The sequence below is a fragment of the Xiphophorus hellerii genome, chromosome 1, assembly GCF_003331165.1.
Source record: "Xiphophorus hellerii strain 12219 chromosome 1, Xiphophorus_hellerii-4.1, whole genome shotgun sequence".
Taxonomy (NCBI): Eukaryota; Metazoa; Chordata; class Actinopteri; order Cyprinodontiformes; family Poeciliidae; genus Xiphophorus; species Xiphophorus hellerii.
Window position 1 is genome coordinate 2,154,357 of NC_045672.1, and position 20,468 is coordinate 2,174,824.

Consider the following 20,468-nt stretch of genomic DNA (forward strand, 5'->3'; position numbering starts at 1 on the left):
CACAGTGGAACAACTTTATTTTCACCAAAAACAATTTTATTAGCAATTTTAAAGTAATTTTCTAAAATGTTTTTGTAGTCTGCTGTGTGGAAATGGATTATGTGGCTTAAATAATATCAAGCAGCAGAAAGTTGTTTTTTTTTCTTTTGGTGTAATCCTGGGTCACAATTTCTTATACTTTGTGAGAATCAACAGGCCCTAAAGCACAGGTGTCAAACTCCAGTCCTCAAGGGCCGCTGTCCTGCAGTTTTTAGATGTGCCACAGGTACAAAACATTGAAATGAAATGGCTTAATTACCTTCTCTTTGTGTAGATCAGTTCTCCAGAGCCTTAATGACCTAATTATCCTATTCAGGTGTGGTGCAGCAGAGGCACATCTAAAAGTTGCAGGACAGCGGCCCTTGAGGACTGGAGTTTGACACCCCTGCCCTAAAGGATCAATTTAAAAAATCTTCTGAAATTATAATAAAATTCAGAACATTTGGTCATTTTTATGATGTTCTCTGTATCTTATAAATAAATCCCAGAAAAGTGCCAGTTGTTGTGAAAGGGTTCCAAGCTCTTCCCAGCAAGTCTGTCAAGCCTTTTCCTATTCACTTCCCTCTTCATGCCTCAACAGCTGCAAACAAGTTAGCTATTATGATTTACAATTTTTGTTTATTTATATTTTATTCATTTATATGCATTAAATTTCAGGGGCCAGGTTTGGACTTGTGCAAAAGGCATGGTCACTTTGGGCAGTCAATACAATGCTGGAAACGCAAGCAGAGGGTTTTACTTTGATCATAGGTTTCAGTTTTATCAGAATCCATGAAGCTGTTGTGTGATAACTTCCTCTTGGCAGTATTAAACCAAAAATGTAAACAAAATTCATTTAAAATCCAGTTTGTAATAAAATGTCCCAAAATATTATCAGATGACCACGACTGTATCTGACACTACTTTTTTCATGTCCAAAAAAGAATCTAAATATCCAGATGTTCAGTACTGTTACTTAAAGGGGGGGGGGGGTCAAAGGTAAAGAAATGTGCCTAATTTCAAGGTGGCTATTACATCAGAGTTTAAAGATAAACGCTAAGCTGCTAGCTTTAGTTACATGTAGTGGCAAACTTTGAGGCATATCATAAGATGGAGTACTACATTTAATGTCATTAAAGGAACATTGTGAAAGTCTAAGCTCAGTACATAAATTGAAATAAATTGACATCAACATGAGTATGAAATGGGGGAACAAATTGGTGAAAAGTTTGCTGACTTTGAGCTGATTGAACAATACCAACAATACCTTTGTCTCTCCCCCAGTGTAATAAACTGTAATGTTCCCAAACAGCAGGCTTTTCAATTTGATGTGCTACCTTTTAGTTTTTCAAATTTGTTTAGTGCAAATGCAACAAACTGCATAAATAAATGTTTTCACACCCATAAAATAAAAGGAGGAATAATTTTTGGCTTTCTTGTTCTTTTTAATAAATAGAGCCAGTTAATTTTATTCATGTTTATATTATATTTTGTTAAATGCTGTGAAACTGTTTTTTTTTTTTTTTATGGTTGTCACAACTTGACAATGTCATACCAGCCCATGCCTAATCATCTATGTCTGTGTGTATATATTTGTGAGCGTGTGTTCATTCAGCTGAGAATAAGCCAAGTGCCCACCTGTATTTATCCCAGCTCTGCCTGCTGCAGACCCTGTGATTATAGCGCCTGTATAAAACTACCTCCCACTAAGTTGTACATACTGGCACACAACATTTACAATTAGCAGCATCGTAAGCACTTTCCCTGCTGGCGAGTGGGTGTGTGCAAGGACGATAAAAAGCTTTTCTGGTTTAGCCAAGTGTTCAGTTTGTTGTGTGCTTCACTAAGAGGAGCTTTGTGCTGGAGAACAGTGGACAGAATGTGGTCCAACCCATTGCGGGTCTTTGACTTGACATGAACAAACTACTGTGATTATCTTTTTGAAAAGACTGTGTTGATTGGCTTACATTAGTTTATTACATATTAGGGATGCACCAATCCACGTTTTTCACTTCTAAAACCGATACAATATCTGAGGTTTAGTATCAGCCGATACCCATCCAATACAGAGAAGCATTGCTGAACTGACTTAAAATGATTATTTTTTTAACACAGACATAAATGTACTGATGTACAAATTTATTTGAAAACTCTGCACTTAAACACACCAACAGCTTCACAAGCAAACATGTAAGAACAACTTCAACTTGATCAGTAAGTCCTATTAGGAGTAGAGCAGCCAATGGAAAATAATAAATAAACTGAACCTGACTAAAACAATAGATTTACTGCCTTGGTCAAACATTTAAAGATAAACTCCAACAAACCTTCTTTCAAATGGTTATAAAGAATGACATCGCTCAGAGCAAAAGCATAGAATTAGACTGAATAGATTGGATCCAGCTCATTGTCACTGAAACCCGATCTAGACAATATTTCAGTACCAGCACTGATACAGATATTAATATCAGATCGGTGCGTCTCTATTACATATGACTGGTTTGTATGTTTTGATTAATTTATTTGTGAACTCTGACCTTTATTTAAACAAATAAAATTTCTCAAAGATGAAAATAAAATGAAAGAGAGACCTGCCCTGGTTTTAACTAGACTATCCACAGTAGTTAAATATTTTTGCCAGCTAACTTTGAGCAGGAAGCACGTGTGTGTGTAAGTGTGTGTCAAGGGGTGTGACATATGCCAGCCAATCCCATCAGTTGCCCTCTGTAACACACAGCTGCTGCCAAGTGGGATCGTCCTGTGATGCCGACACACATGGCTGCACAAAACAACGCCCTTTTCTCTTTGCTGGCCTCAGGCTAATTTTTCTGTGCACACACATCCGGTTGAATCAAATGCCAGTTGATGTTTTGAAATCTCATCGATAACTGTGTTTAAAACCTACTTTAGCCTGAGATTAATGTCTGAGTTTGCTGCTGTCAGAGATTTAAAACCTTGCGTGCTGGTTTTAAAGGAGAAGTGAGTCGGCTGACTCTTCTCCAGGCTTTTATTAGGAACATCGGAGCAGGGAGTGCAGGTTCAAGCAAGGGCCAGTCCCCGACTGGAAAAAGGCAATGTTCTAACATTCAAACCTTGGTTATACACCTGAGAATGACGTCAAGAGAGATAAACATAGTGCGATAGTTCTCTGGTTATTTCCCTCTCTATCACTGATATGTAGCATCTGCTGTATCCCAGTCCAGTCTGTCCCAGCTGGCTGCTTCTATCTAAACCACTGAGTCCCGGCTCGGCATCCGGGCCTCCCTGTTGGGTTACCATTTTTCTACCTTAATGCTGCCTGTCATGGTTTTGCAGTTTTCTTAGTTTGTGTAGTGCTCTTATTCAACCTCACAGCTGGTTTTGTTAAATTTTAGAATGACATCTATGATATTACTTGTCTTAATCTTGGCTTTTTAATTAAAACTGTTATGGTTAGCAGTTCCAAATACTTTCTTTTTGAATTGACAAATGTTTTATTTTTTTTATTTTACATGTGAAATTTTAAAAGTTTTACAAGTTATTTTTGTATTTTCTGTAAGACAACAGTTGTGGTCTTAAACTACTGTAGATTGTTTAAATTCATATTGAAAATATGTAGAAGAATTTTGAAAAAATATTGGTGTAGAATACTAATGTCCAGCTACAACAAAGCTGGTATAATCATCATTAATAATGTACAGGGTTTCCCCCAGAAAACCTGCTAAGCCAGGGCAGTCCCAATGATTTGATAGTGTTAAATGTAGTACCCCCTTCACAAGGACTAACTCCACTCACAAGTCTGAATATAAATGAATTAATTTTCATAATTCATTAGTTACAATCTTTAAGTTGAATTCAAACTTCCAGCATGACTTTGTTTAATTATTCAGTTTTTTTTGTGATAGTCTTTTAACCATTCTTTCACACTACTTTTAGTCTCATGAAGAACTTTATTAGCTGTCACTTCAAAAGCACAAGATCTGAGCTCGACTAAAATAAACCTTAGTTATTTAACGTCATTAGACATAAGACATAACCAGCCCTCAAACATTAAACCCATTTGCTCTGTTGTTCTGATCGTTCTTAAGCGTATAATTGTTAGAAACCACAAAAGGTTTTTTTTTTTTCCCCCACATGTATTTTTACTACTGGGACTGCGCAGTTTGTTAGAAATATATAGTGTTTGCAATATTAATAGTGCACAGGGCTATCTGGAATGCATTTCTGTTGGATATTATTATCCAACAGGGTTCATAAGTTCACACTTTGCATGCCAGTGTGATATTTTAGATGTTGGGTACCTACACCTGACATATGTTAGTGACAAGATGCTAAAGGTCACAGGGACTGTTGGGAACACATATAAGAAAGAAAAGGGGAAAAATATGGATTTACTGCTGCTTATGTAGTTATTTCAGTACCTACCAATAATAGAGCAATCACATTCCTCCATTACTGTAGAGGGCTGGCTATGTATGAGCCTGGCAACTCAATGATTTGAATACTTTAAGTGTCATTTTTTTGTTTTTACAAAAAGTGTCTTTAAACAAGAAATAAATGGGATGGTTAATATTTCTGTGTAGACTGTGAAGGCGGAGCATTAAATAAGGAAAGATTAACACACTGTTATTGCAGAATCACAACAGAATGTCTAGAAACGTTATTGGATTCTGCTCCACTTCAAATTTTCACTTGTTTTTAAGTGTTTGTGCTGAGTTTTTTTCCCCTTTGTTATATTAAATTGGCTTTTGCTCTGTAAAAACACCAAATAGTTGAATAAAAAATAAATAAAAACATGACAAAATAAATGCAGGAAATGAGCTCACCCAAATTATCTTCCATTTGTGTCTCGTTTGTGGTTATCCAGTGTTTAACTTTCATTTCTTGTGGTCTCACACACATCATATAAATAAACATCTCTTCTTTCCACACAAAGACATTTCTGACAGAATGTCTGAAATGAACGTCAGCAAACGTCAGCGATACGTTTTATTCGCTGAAACCTCTGAGATCAACCTAAGCTGCTACTTTATTGTACTCTACTGGACTCCAGGCTGTGAGTTGGGTGTTTGTGAGGCCCACTTTCAGGCAGCTGGTGGGAAAAGTACATCATGTTCCCTGTTGTACCACCCATAGAGCAGTCTGTTCGCTCCTGTATTGCCCTGCTGCACTGTTATTAATGCACAACACAACCACTTCAGCTTACTTCTGAGTCTCATGTGAGGCTATGCACATACTTTTATTTAAAGCTTAAGGTTTTGTTGAAAACCAGAACAGCCTAAGCTAAAAGAATGAACATACTTGTTTATGTAGACAACACAGAAGCTATTAAGCTTTCTGTGCTTTTAGGAGGTGGAGTCCTGAGTTTTGTGCTGATTCTGATTTGCAATTACATTGAAATGTATTTTGGAATAACAGGCATGTCACATGTTGGAGTAATTCATGTTAATCTGTTTTTATTGAAACATTTTACACTGATATAGCATCTTATACTAGCAATTAGTGCAGTTTGCATCATAACCATCACTCAAACAATAGTATCTCTGTGTATAGACTATGGAGAGAATGTAAAGTCAAACCTTATCTGAGATTTTGAGAAAGTTGCCAACATTCACAAATCTTGTATTTTCCATCACAGAGGTTAAAAGCTCAAAAGAACAAAACAGAGCAGCTTTGCTTGAATACTGAGTAACAAAATGAATGCTTCAAAGATACTCACTGCTGTCAAAATGGAAACAAGCGGACACATTTACATTTGCCCAAATTGTCACACTTCTTCCGGCAGAGGCACTCATACTTCCTGCAGCTGTGCACCCAAAACAGTTAGCTTTTGTTGGAAGTTTTAAATTTCACTAACATGGCGAATACAACCAGAAAAACAAAAGAATAACAGTGACCTTTTTTTAGCCGACAAAACAAATAAAAATGTTGTGCTGAGGTACTTTCACTAGGAGGCAGAGAGATGCATAAACTAAATACAGCGCAATGTTACATGTTGCCTCCGTTGACGCTACAAGCTAGTGTGATGACATTGATGTGATCATAATAAGCTAAGCATTTCAATTTAAGTATTGGCTTCAGGAAATGTGAAGTTCAGAACCACTCAACGCTGCGTTCTATAGTGGTACGAAACAACACAGGAAAACGTCAGCCAGATAGCAGCTCAGTCAGCTGCTTAATGGTTAAACAGCAAAACAAACCAGTACACCGCCTCCATTAATTGTAAAGGCTTCGGAAGCTAATAATAACACGTTATGAGGGAACCAGAATGAAGCTGACAATTGGAGCAGAAAAAAGTAGGAACTTGTTGCAACTTACCCTGTAGCTATAGACGTTCACTGAAGACACATTCTGCACCAGAAAGACAGAAATTGCACAGCATACATTACCATAGACAAGACCCTTTATTTACACTGTAAACAATATGTTTTGTTTTTCTTGGGGACTGAATTGTCCCTGACTTATTAATTTGTCCTAATTAAGGAAGGTAAAATGTTGTCTTATTCTATTTAATAATTAATCTGTACCTTCAAAATAAAATTTGCTGCAATATCAAAAATTATTAACAGTTATTTATTATTTGTATTGAGTTATAAAGTTTAGTATGATGGCAACCCTAATTCATACTCTTTCTTTGTTTAATTGTTGTGGTTGTGGAAAAGAAACCTGCCACTTTTTTGTGATGGGAAAAGATGCAAACAAAAGGTTCCGCTTTTCCAAAATGCTATGATGCTTTATTGCTTCCCAGACGGCTTCCCAGACGGGAAAAGAATCTTCATTCCTGCCACTTTCACCACAAGATCAGAGGAATCAGGCCTCATCAATGGAGTAAGGGTCTGGCAGATGGGAGGTGTTTGCCAGCATTAGTTCAAGAAGACTGGTTGCAGTGGTGGGAACTTAGATCCTTTGTTCAGTCCAAAAAAACCTGTTAGACAAAAATAAATTAGTGCTTTTGAAAGAGCTTTATGAAAAAGTCCAGGTCAGATTTTTTCTTGTATTCCTTTACATCAGACCTCTTAATCTTGTGTTTTTCCTATAGTAAATCTCCACTTATGGTAAATTGGCAACACATGCTCGTTGTTTCTCATTAGCATGGATAAATGCCTTTTCCTATCCCAGCAAAACCCCTGAAGACATTGGGAATGCACGAGGGAAATCACAGAGAGATTTCTTGTGAAATGTTTGAGACAATTCATAGCATTTGTTTACAGCGAAGCAACTTATGTGGATTGTTTTTTTTTTTCTTTAAATAAAAAGTTGAAAAATCTCCCCAAAAAAATGTGTTTTGAAGGATTTGTTGATATTGTGAGATAAATAATAGCATGAACAGGTAGAAGTGCATAGCTGTTAACCAGGTTAAATAATGTTTGTTAGGAGAAAAACAAGACAGAAAATGTATATCTAAACATATCTAACACACTCCTTTTCTTTTTTTTTATACACTCAACTTTGTTTTTGTGCCTGCATCAGCAGTGACCCTCTCACTGAGTAATTGGAGCCACAACGCTGAAACAGGATCTGTGGGGTGAACAGGTTCATTTAGCAAAACAAGTTTTCTTAAGCAATATAAACAGCCCATCTCAGGAGAAACGCATAACTACCAATGGAGTAAGGTTAAGCACACAGTTAGCTATTCATCTGGCGTATTTAGCTTTATATTCCAAATGACATTTTAAACTCAATCAAGAGGTTTGCTTCTGAAAAAAACATAAACAATGTGAGAGAAGTATCAGTTAAGAATTTAGATTTTTAAGTAAAATGACATGTAGAAACAGTTTTATGCCCTTACTAATATGCAGTGAAAAAATAAACATTTGTACAGTACAGCATCCAACCTTATTTTACAATCTAATACCAGCTTCTTGCATGTTTCCTCTAGTTTTCTTTAGCTTTCTCAGCAGATTCTTGATCAAGTCTGGAGTCTGACACCAAAATTTTAATACTATTTCCAACTTCAAACTTAAATCTACCAGGGGCATGAATAATTATGGGCAAAACTGTTTTTCAATGGGAAAGAGAAGAAAACTTACCATTATAGCAAAGGAGATGTATGACCTTCACAAGTAAGCCTGCCGCAACACGCAATAAATCAATTAATTACATGATAAATTAAAACGAGCTTGGTAATTTGTATTAGATTTTTTTTGTGTGTTTTTCTACCAAATACTAGGTGATAAAAGTTTTCAGTCCAGTGCTTTAGTCTCAACTAGACCCTTTTTTTGAAGGACAGTTTTGTTTACAGACTTCAGTATTTACCTTAAATCAGGACAAAGCCACACATTTCCAGGTATTATGCTGTTAACTGTGTTGTTGTTTATTCCACTTTCCTTGAAGAGCGTTATCTGTATCTTGTGCACAGTGAGTTTTCCAGATTCCACAGTTTTAACTGTGTGCACTTGCTGTCTGGAAATGGCTTTACAGTGACAGCTGGTTATCATGTCGTATTAATGGCTTTAAGATGTGAGCTGTGTTATCTGACACCACAAGCTGAAAAACACACAAACTAGAACAACTTTATTTAACCGTGTTACTAGCACATATGAGTGCATGGTTATTAAAAAATGAAATGCTACATCTTGCTGTTTGTTTTTTCTGAGAAATCATATCTGTAGTGAACCAAAATATTCCTGATATCAAACTGAATTCTACTCTGTTATTAGAAATGGGCACAACTCTCCTCTGTAGCTTCTTGCTTCATACGAGTTTCTTTCCTCATTCATCAGAGGCTAACATATTTGCACCAACTGTTATTTATGTAAATATTTCCAACTTAGCAGTCTGGCCTCAGTCTGTTGCTCCTACATGGTTTTAAATAGGTTTAGAAAATAACCAACAGGTTCTTAAACACTTAACCTGAAACGGACATAGTTTTATTTTTTATTACGTTTCAGATGTAAACATATCTGAGTTGACCAATACACACAATGAAACAGTTTTTTGTTTGGTGTAAAACACACATTGTTTCTGAAAAGCCAGATTCATCAGATTCACATAATGTGCACAGATTAATTCCAGTCTTATGACATCATATTAGGAAAACATGTAATTGTGATACTTTGCAATATACAGCAAATAAACAATGTCAGTTAAGATTGATCCACATTTTTATTTTTATTTATTTGCATCTTAACGTCACCAGCGCTCTGTAATATTTAGTATCTTTGATGTTAAAAGTATATATCAAAAGTGGGCAAAATATGTTAGACATGCAGAATTTGAATTCATGCCAGATGAAAGATAAAATCTGACCAGATGTTTCATTCAAACAGTCTTTTTCATTTACAGTATTGCATAATTTCATAAATTATGCATCTCTATTGTGTGACTAGAGAAATTCAGACTTTTATCAAGTAGGCTGTGCATTTGACAAATCCTCCAAAGTCATAAACTGATTAAAGAAATAGATGAGTATCATGTGAGCTTCTGAGTATTGCATAATAATTGATGACTTGACAAAAAAACTGAAATGCTTTAACTATGGAAACTTCAAATTCTAAACAACTCCCAGTTTCTTTTCTCACATGAATAAAATGATTTTTGCTGTTCTTTATGTCCTTTTACCTTGAGTTTATTATTTATTGCTCTGTAATAAAAAGTTGGTGTAGTATAATGAATATTTATATGGATGTTGATGCTCTCATTTACTCTGCCATTCAAGCATAAACACTGAATTAAAGTGTAATAAACCTACAGCTGACATCTGTTCGTCTGACAAGCTTCAGCCAATTCAATATTTTCTTTGGCTCACTGTAAATGTGATGTTACCTCAGTCCTGGTATCATCTATATTCAAGCAAACATTGGACTTAAAGAAACAAAAGGGAAATAAATTTTCTAAATACACTAAGGTATGTGAGCTTTTCTGCAGTCCTGATATGTGTACACCTGCTTTCTTTCTGACATTTTCAGACTTGCAAACTAAAATGATGAAGAAGATGAGTGATGACAGACAGACCAGATTCTCTAATAATAGAACATAAGCATCACTCTGCTGGAAGGACACGGCAACAAAGTCAAAAACCTTGCTGCTTCAAGCTCTTTCTTCTTTTCACCACTGCTTAAAAATAATAGCAGCACTTTTTACCAAGCAGTGTTAAAATGTATAAGAGGAAAGATGAGGATTTATCCAGTAATCAGAAAATAGAGAGAATAACGCGGAAGCCGTCTGACTCTCAGATTTAGTTTATCTGCTCTGGTAATGAAAGTGCATGTTGTGGGTTTTGTTTTCACAGATCTGTTGCGGTGTTTACGCTCATCTTCCTCCATTTCACCATCTGCATGGTTTTAATTATTCACCTGGTGCTGCACCAGTAAACAAGCCTGTTTTTGTCACATGATGACGAACGGTGCGCATTCTGTGTTTTTCTCACGGACACATCTGTCCTGCCAAATGACACTTGTGCTTCATCAGCTCTCTGTGTGCATGACTTTAAAATCACTGCAACCACCAACTCAGAAGTCGTATACAATACAGTAATATGTCCTGATTGAATGTTAGTTAGAGGAGGTGCATACTTTCTTGGTCAGGTGAATTTTCTGCTTTCCACATTTCACTAACCACAATCTGATTGCTGAATCTGATTGTACTGATCGTCATCACTTCATTTTCTCTCATCTTCCTCACATATTTCTTACTTTACCATTACATGCTCACCAGCAGTAGCTGCTTTGTCCTTGTTTTGACTTAATCCAAGTCTCACTTCTGAGCCTGTCTGCATCCCACTGGCTATACTGTGTAGTCACATGACTCCTGCTTTGTTGAAATCCATTGCATGCCCCCCATCTTCTCTCCCGTCTCCCCTCTTACTTTGTTCTCATTAAGTGCTCCTGTGAGAGGTCATATGAGGACGTGTCCCCTCTCTGTGAACCGCCGTGGAAACTGGTCAAAACCTTGTTATTAGGTCAGGCTACATCCAGAGGACGTGGTCTTTCTTTTATGATTCTAATCGTTTCACCTTTTATTACCTTTCATATCTTCACAATAGCAATAGTAAAGCAGTTTTTATTAAGAGTGGGTGATATTGCATAAATTAATCACTGTCTTTTATAAGGCTTAGACAGCCATAATAATGATGATATATATAAAAAAACATTAACTACAGTTTTCCCTGCTACTCATTTCTGTCTCTTAATGACTGTTTAAAGAGACATGGCAAGGGAAAATTATTGAAAAGTTTTTGAAAGTTCTAAAAAATCATAACACTGAAACCAGCAATACAAACAAACACTGTATGGATCACTGCTTCAATAGACCAAACCTGGCTGAACAACATGTCAATGCGCCTGTTGCAATGAGCAATTAATCAATTTATCGCATAATAAATTAAAATGAGCACTGTAATTTCCATTTTGATTAATATTTTTCAGGAAAATGTTGTTTACAGTCACAAAATCTATTTTATTTATGATTTTGGTAGTGTGTGTTTTTTTTTTTTTTATTTGTTATGTTTTATTTTGGATATTTAAAATATGTTCCAGTGTTGATGTGTTATTTACAAAATAAAATTTTATTAGTCTTTCTGAAGGTGAACTTGCATTATTATGCTGTTATCAATATGTTACTTGAAAATTGTCTCAAAATAACAATATTAGCGTTTATCTAAATAATTTCTGCACAATTCATCGGCCAGTAAAATTTGTATTGTGACAGGCCTACATATGAATAATTTCCACCAGCTTGTAATGTCTGCTGAATTAAGTGCAAGATATTTTTTGTCCCTGATCTGAATGCTGGAGCTTTTATGTTGATACCCTAGAGCTGCATTTGAGGTTTTTATTTTATTTTAAAGTTGGAACTTCCTCTGTTGCTCTGTGTTGTAATAAAGACGGTTTGTTAGGCTCGCTGGCAGCACTATGTTAGAAAACTATTGATGAACCTTCCTCCAACTTTACATTGTACAGTACTGAATCTGATGAAAAAACTGAAGAGTTTGAATGATTTATGATTACTATAAAATGACAAACTAAAAAACATCAACTATTAGTTGATAATAATGCAAAGTTGGTGCCTGTTTGATGGTATCTGATTGGCCAAGCTAAATGAATATTAATTTTTTTCCCCTTTTTAAGGATTTTTGATGGTACTTGATCTTCACTAGTTCAAAATCTAAAATAAAATCCTTACACAGATTAAACCTGAACTGAATATTTTTAACACTTAACAAAAATTCCTTAGAACAAAGCTGGACATTTAGAAAACCTGTATTCTGTTTTTGAAAATACTTTAAATATATACTCATTTTCTGTCCTAATTTCTGGTCGATGGGACGAGCATGAAAACCATACACGAAGTGAAAAAAGTAATAAAAACAATTTGAGAAACCAGTAAAAAACATTAGTATGTCAAGTTCCATTGTCAAAATCAGCAATACACCTCAAATATGTTTATCAATGTTCTATTTATCATTGTTCAAAGCAACTCTAAACAGGTGGGATTTTAGTCTTTATTTAAAAGAACTCAAATAAAACTGCTGTTTTGCAGTTTTCTGGAAAACACAGTTTGTGTAAAAGAAAACAAAGTCCAAATATTGGAGCCACTTAGTTTTCTTGAGTATTGTTAAAATCGCTTCATTCTTTTGACTTAAATATTGTGTTTTTATCTCCTCTTGTGTATGTAGATACACCCCAGTTATCAAGTAAACATTAGTCCAGGTATTTCTACAGGCCGTGTAATATGGCATGGTCCTAATGTTCATCATTCCTCCTGCTTTATAAGGCATAATTCCTTTTGCATCACTTTCATATAAACTTGAGCATCGGTTACCCAAAAATAAAGTTGCTTCCTCCATATGCCGTCAACTTCTGTTTAATAAGTTTCTAGAGCTTTTTAAAAAAAAAAAACAGACCAAAAGATAAGCCATTCTAAAATCTAACTTTGGGCAACAGAACTAACTCAGTCACCAGTTCTCCTCCAATAAAGCTCAGGGTCCTATAGTGGAGGTTGAACACAGTGTCACGGTGCTATGTGCTTTTCCACTGCTGTTTATTTCATAGAATGCGTCCAGATGGTGTATGTGTGGAAAAAAATCTCAGTGGAGAACTGGCAGTAATAAACCGACTGGCTGTTTCACAACATTTGGCGAAGGACCTTCTTTCTGTCAGTAAATTTTTTTTATCTGTCAATGACCGTCATTTCATGGTTTTCTCGATTGTCTGAGTAGGTGTTTGTGTGTCTGCGTAGTTGACTGACTCATCCAGCCAATAGCTGCAAGACTCCGTGTGTGGCTGTCCGTACCTTTTGCTAAATATGCTAATAGCCCAACACCTGTTTGGATTAAAAGAGAAAGTGCACATCTCCCCTGTCAGGCTCCCAGACTCCCACTCCTCGAAGGGGACAGAGTGAAACAAGTTGATTCTTTACGTTGAATCTGTAGTTTGGAGGGGGTCCCTGGATGCGAGCTCACGGTGAATGTTTCTCCTGTTCCTGTCGATTTTCTATCTTCTTAGATTCATTAGATTCACTCCAAAGCAAAGACATCATTCTTTAAACTTGGTGTCTTTTCCCTCTCTCTGCTCAGTGATGGAGCCCATGACGGTGACAACGTCAGTGGTTGGACCCGATGAGTTCGACCGCAATGCCCCACGGATCTGCGGCGTGTGCGGGGACAAGGCCACCGGCTTCCACTTCAATGCCATGACCTGCGAGGGCTGCAAGGGCTTCTTTAGGTGCGTGTGGGGATTTTCAGTGTCACATCTTCATATTTCATGTAATCTAGATAGATTATTTGCAATCTGTCATCTTAATAAACGAAAGCACAGAATTTTAAATGAACGTTTTTAAGACTCAGGTTCCATTTCTAAGTTTTTGTGATGTATTTAGTTTTCCACAGACTTGGACCTGGTAAAGACCAGAACATTTATATGTTGTGTTTCCATTTAAGTTTATTTCTTAGTGACATTTAAATACAACTGATCTGTATGCTTTTGGTCATTGTAATTTACCAATAGTCATAATGAGGTCAGCTGAATTTTACTCTATTATTACGTTACCTTCCTAAAATAATGGCCTAAGTCATTTTTTGCCAAAAGTGATTTTTTTTTTTACCTTTATCATCTGGCAAAAAGAAGTGGTGATTTTATTTATTTATTTATTTTTTGGCAAAGTCATTTAGTTAGGATATTTTATTTTAGAAAGGCATCAATATCTAGGATTGAATTGGACTCAATTAGGGCTGAAACAATTAATTGGATTAATCGTGAATAATCATTTATCGAAATAATCCTCAATTAATTTAGTAATCAATTAATCATTAACCGTATACAAACTCAAAAAGACAATTTCCTAAAAAAAAAAAAAAAAAAAAAAACATAGTCAGCACTATAATTAAGTCAAAATCTGTACAAAATATATATACATTGTGCACTGAAGATAAAAACACCTCTGCCTGTAAATATGTAAATTCCTAAAACTTCTCAAGTGGCTTTTTTATATTCACTAGATTCAAATTCACTAAAAGGCTGTTGTTATTGCATTTTAGGCAATTTTTTTTATTTTATTATTTAAAGAAAGAATTTAATTATTTTTTTATTTACATCTTTTAGTGTATTTCTAATATGGCATAAAAAGCCTTAAAGAGTTAAATGAAAAATTTGTTTAATGTGCCAATTTCATTATCAGATTATTTCATTAATCGTCAGAATAATCGATAGATTAATCAATTCACTAAAATAATTCTTAGATGCAACCCAAGACTGAATGTATTTTCCTGCTAATCTGACAGAATTCTTTTTATTATATTATAGTTTTATTATACTGGAATGAATTGGATGATTTTATTTCAAGTTTGGATTGATTTGCATTCCTTAGAACTCAATTTAAATTAGAACAATTTGTCTTCTAAAATGCTTTAAAATGGGAGTTATTTTAAGCTTAGAAACTGAACTGAAAGACTGAATTAAGTCTTTATGGAGTTTTTATCATATTGTTTTTAAAAATGCACCAATCAGGGTTTTCCTGGTTGAGAACAATTTAGAATAGAATAGAATAGAATAGAATTCAACTTTATTGTCATTGCACTGTCACAAGTACAAGCAACGAGATGTAGTTTGCATCTATCCAGAAGTGCTCTACGAGATATAAATATTTATTTACAGATGTACAAGACTATGTATGTATGGACTATAAGGGGTTATAGCAAAGAGATATAGATATTGTGTATAAATATAAATATGGGAGCTATATACACAGATTATACAGATTATACAGAATATACAAGAATGTTAGGGAATGGATTATAAACAGTATGTATATAATATAATACAAGATAAATAATGGCAGATAAAATTTACAGGTTGTTTGTGTGTGTGAAGAAAACAGTCCGTGATGTGTGTGTGTGTGAGGATAGTCCATGTGTTATTGTTGTATGAGAGGATAGGGGAGTACAGTCCTTATAGTTTATGTTTTATGTCGGGAGGCGTTCAAAAGCATGACAGCTGTGGGAAAGAAGCTGTTCCGGTGCCTGGTGGTTCTGGTCCGTAGGCTTCTGTAACGCCTCCCAGAGGGCAGGAGGGAAAAGAGTGTGTGTGCTGGGTGAGTGGAGTCCTTTGTGATTTTCCTGGCCCTTTTCAAACACCGCTACCTGTAGATGTCCTTGATGGCAGGGAGCTGTGCCCCGGCGATATACTGGGCAGTTTTCACCACCCTCTGCAGCGCCTGCCGGTCGGAGACAGAGCAGTTCCCGTACCAAGTTGTAATACAGTTGGTGAGGATGCTCTCAATGGTGCAGTGGTAGAAGTTCGTGAGGATCTCTGAGGACAGGTGGTTCTTCCTCAGGGTCCTCATGAAGAAGAGGCGCTGATGCGCCTTCTTAATGAGTTTGGAGCAGCTGGTCGTCCAAGTCAGGTCCTCGGAGATGTGGACTCCCAGGAACTTAAAGGTGTCCACACGCTCCACCACTGTCCCCTTAATGTGGATGGGTGGATGTAGGTCAGCGTTCCTCCTGAAGTCCACGATAAGCTCCTTGGTCTTCTCGGTGTTCAGCTGCAGGTTGTTTTTGTCGCACCACTCAGCCAGATTGTCTACCTCCTCCCTGTAAGCGGCCTCGCCATTATCTCTGATGAGGCCGATCACCGTGGCGTCGTCTGCAAACTTGATGATGGCGTTAGAGCCATGGACAGGTCTGCAGTCGTAGGTGAAGAGGGAGTAGAGGAAGGGACTCATCATACAGCCTTGTGGCACTCCGGTGTTTATGATGATGGTGGATGAGAAGTGGTTGTCCAGCCGGACATGTTGAGGTCGACTGGTCAGGAAGTCGAGCAACCAGTTACACATGAGTGAACTGATGCCGAGGTCTGTGAGTTTGGTAATGAGTTGTGATGGGATGACAGTGTTGAATGCTGAACTAGAATCTAAGAACAGCAGTCTGGCGTAAGTGTTCTTACTGTCCAGGTGAGAAAGGACAGAGTGCAGCGCTATAGAGACTGCATCCTCTGTGCTCCTGTTCTGCCTGTATGCAAATTGGTGGGGGTCTAGTGTGGGGGGGGAGACAGGATCTGAGGTGTGCTAGGACCAGCCGCTTCAAGCACTTGGTAATGATGGGGATAAGGGCTACCAGGCGGTAGTCATTGAGTCTGGTTGGGTTGGGATTCTTGGGGATTGGGACGATGGAGGTAGACTTGAAGCAGGTCGGTACCACAGCGCGGGCCAGGGACAGGTTGAAGATGTCCGAAGGCACTCCTGCCAGCTCCCCAGAGCATGTTCTGAGGACACGTCCAGGTATGCCATCAGGACCCGCAGCCTTGTGGGATTTAATCCTGCTCAGAGCATCTACTACGTCAGTGGGGAGGAAAGTCAGTGGCTGTTGGCCTGGGGTGGTAGCTGCTTTGGTTGCAGTTGTGGTATTCCCTCTCTCAAAACGAGCATAGAAGTTGTTAAGTTCGTTGAGGAAGGAGACATCAGTAGAAGCGCGGGTGGTATTGGGGTTCTTGTAGTCTGTGAGAATCTGAAGGCCTTGCCACATACGTCGGGGGTTGGCGTTAGAAAAATGATCCTCCACATTCCTTTTGTAGTGGTGTTTGGCCTTCTTGATTCCCTTCTTCATGGTTGTACTGAGATCTGAATCTGATTATTCATTTTTTAAGTACTATATCCCATAAATAAATTCTAGTTTTGATTTACATCAATAAATTAAAGCAATGCTAACAAGATTGATCACATCAGCTCATCAAAGAACCGTCATATGACTTTTATTCAGCCATAAAAAGTGCATTGCACAACTTGTTCTCCTTTGCCTTGTTAACAGACAACAACAGTTGTTGCAATTAGTTTTCAGTATTTGACCTACAGATCAAAGATGATTGTTGATTCTAACAGAATCTGTGTAGTTATACTTTTAATACCACTGCCAATAATGACATTTTTTCTGGACATTAAGTTTAAGTTTCCTAAGTTAGCATGAAATAAACATTTCTGTATTTTTTAGTTCATGGGTCATGTTCCTCTTGAATATGTTGGTGTTGCCTGCCTGCACATTAGCAGGGGACTCTGTGAATAAGTCACTAATGCATGTGTGCTGTTTTGAGGTGGAGGTTCACAATGACTTCATTTCATGTGACCATGTGAGCCTTGCTTTTAGTGCTTTCAGAAACGTATTCATTATTCATTCGAGCCACTAATCCCTGCCACTAGCTCAAGTGTGAGGGATGAAAACATACTTACTTCCACAGAAACTGTGATTTTAAAAATACATTTACAGCACAATTTATTCCTGTTAATTTAACTAATGTGAAGTTCTCTTGTACCTCTAAAATCGCGACTATTAAAGAAATAATTATTTTTCTTTTTATTCGGTAACAAGATTTTTTTTGCATTCATACAGACGCAGCATGAAGCGCAAAGCCTCCTTCACCTGTCCATTCAACGGGAGCTGCACCATCACAAAAGACAACCGGCGCCACTGCCAAGCATGTCGTCTTAAACGCTGCATCGACATCGGCATGATGAAAGAATGTGAGTATGGCGATCTTTCTGCTGAAGATGTGCTCCCACGGTGGGGAGTTGGAGGTAGGGGTGTGAGGCCACAGGAAACAGGACATGACGATAATAAAGCTTGGTTTCCTCTTTAAATTTATCATGATTTATATAAACTTGTTCAGGAATTGTTGTAAACAAACGTGCTGCACCATCAAAGTACGTCATAGAAATGTAAAAATGTATTCAAGTTACTTAGGATTACGTTGAGCTAGTTGTCAAATCTGTCTGTGTGATTGGATTGACTTCAGTCTTTCCAGGCGAGCAGAATAGACTCATAAAGTTTGTTAGTACACTGCTACCAGAGCAGGAAATGAAATGAAAACTGGATCAATTATATCAGATTGTAACACAGTCAGGGAAAACAACGAAACACACGTTCAATAGATCAGCTTTTGCTTACCGATAGATAAAAATATTCATTACAGATTCACATTTTACTTTAGTCTGTAAAATACCCACCAACAATTTGAGCTCACTGCATGAATTCATTCCTCATAACCACTACTAAGAAAAGACAACAACAATATTCATTTGGATCAGACTTTTAAACAAAGTAATTAATGCACTGCTGGCTGGAAGAAAACACTGTTCACCCCTTTTATTTCTGTAGCTGCGATTCACAACAAATCCAAATCGTTGAAAGCCATTTTTTCCATTAGCCAAACAGGTTTCATTCATAATCAACTGTATAGAATCCAATTTAGACCAAATTCATAATCAATGCTGTTTGATCTCATCAGTATAAATATATAACCAAATTCATATCCAGTTACATAAAGTTCAATTTGAATTTAATTCCATTTAACTTTCCCTGTTAAAGGGTTGGGGCTAACATGAGTGTGTGTAACATATTGTTCAGACAATTGTTAACCACTGACAATTGTTACTTAACAATGTAACATATTGTTAAGTAAAGCATTACGATGGAAATTATAAAATGTATGTTTCCTGGAGTTGGATACCAGTGTGGCACTTAGTTCTAGTCCACACTTGAACAGCCAGATATCTGGGAACACTAACACATTTTTATGTATTTTAGTCTTTTATCCACAAAAAAAGGTTACTTATAAAAATTCTCACAAAAGTTGGAGTTTTTTGAAACATGGAGATTTGAGAAAACGGCGTATTTGTGTCCAGGCTCTTACGAAAACCGAGATTTAGGATCCCATGCATTACAGTCTGCAACAAATAATGAGTTAATATATCTACATATATTGACATGATTTGCTTTGACATGATTCACAATCGACATCATCTTTTGTTTTTCTAACTTTATGTTCTAATATGCTGTTTAAAAGTAGTTCAACCTCTATATCTGTTTTCACAAATGAACTCTGGCACCATGTTTAATTCCTAACAGGAAGTTGAGGTTGTTGTGAAGCAATCTGATTGGCTGACATAGGTTTAGCTTTGCTATACGCTTCCCTCCTATGGGTTTGGCATGTTCAAAACAACGCTCAGGGAAGTGTCTGTGTAGATTCATGTGGATAAAAGCTTTTCTGAAACCAATCCCGTGTGTATGATATTATTTTTTTTAAACAACTTGGCAGAGATATTTGCTTTTATAAAGACCAGAGGTTGGTACGTCTCTATTCCTCTCAGACACACTCCACCTTCTGTATTGTGTTCAAATAGAAATTGATTCAAACTATAGAAGTTTAATGTTCCTATAAAACACAATAACACTTCAATAAGTTACTTAGCGCACAGTAGCGGGTAGCTGTCTTCAGTCAGCCTTACAGGAGGGCAGTGAAAACTGAGAAGCATTCCAGACATCACATCACATCACATTCTTTATATCACTGGGATGACTAAAACGTGGACTATCACATTTAAAACAACTTCTTAATTCCAAACATCTTCAGCGTAACTGGAAAGCGCCAGAAAACATGCAAAGCAGAGGGATGAAGTGCTAGCCTGAAGCTAACATATCTACTCTCTGTTTTGAGATGACTGCTGTTATATTTTTTGCTTTTAAAATATTTCAGTGGAGTTCCAGTTAAGTGTTTGCACTTTGTTTTGGATACCATGAACATTAATTGATGGAGATACTTCCTGTTGGGGAACCACATTCTAGTTTATTCAATGTTCACTATTATTTTGCATATTGAGCATTTGGTGGAAAACAAAACGACACTTTTTTAATTAATCTTGTGAGCTTTGCTCTGAACCAATCACCAGAGAAATTCAGAAGCCCAACCAGGCGTTTTGCACAGCTGAATGGTTGCGATAGAGGTTAAAGGATTTCTGAATCATGCATGAAAGAATCAAGGCAGCACTCCAGATATATAAAATTATAACATGATATAATGCTTAAAAAAGTCAGGTTTGCATAATACTGCCCCTTTAAATGTATGGACAAAAATCCAGTGTTATGTTGAGACGTTAAACTCTGTCACATAAATAAATCTTCAGCCGACTCATTTTAACTTTGACTTCAAGGCATGATGTAATCTCTCTGCCTCAGCTTGGAATTCCTCTGATGTAATATTCTTTTATTC

General features: G+C 36.8%; 1 protein-coding gene across 3 annotated transcripts in view; it reads left to right on the forward strand.

Annotated features, from left to right (window-relative positions):
• The window catches only part of LOC116723584 (vitamin D3 receptor A), an 84,837-nt gene that overhangs the window by 35,664 nt on the left and 28,705 nt on the right, over positions 1 to 20,468 (forward strand). For all 3 annotated transcript variants that reach the window (XM_032568622.1, XM_032568629.1, XM_032568616.1), the window contains 2 exons: positions 13,514 to 13,661; positions 17,813 to 17,943. In XM_032568622.1, coding sequence (XP_032424513.1) covers positions 13,516 to 13,661; positions 17,813 to 17,943 — 277 coding nt within the window. In that variant the 5' untranslated portion in view covers positions 13,514 to 13,515. The remainder of the gene's footprint in view (positions 1 to 13,513; positions 13,662 to 17,812; positions 17,944 to 20,468) is intronic.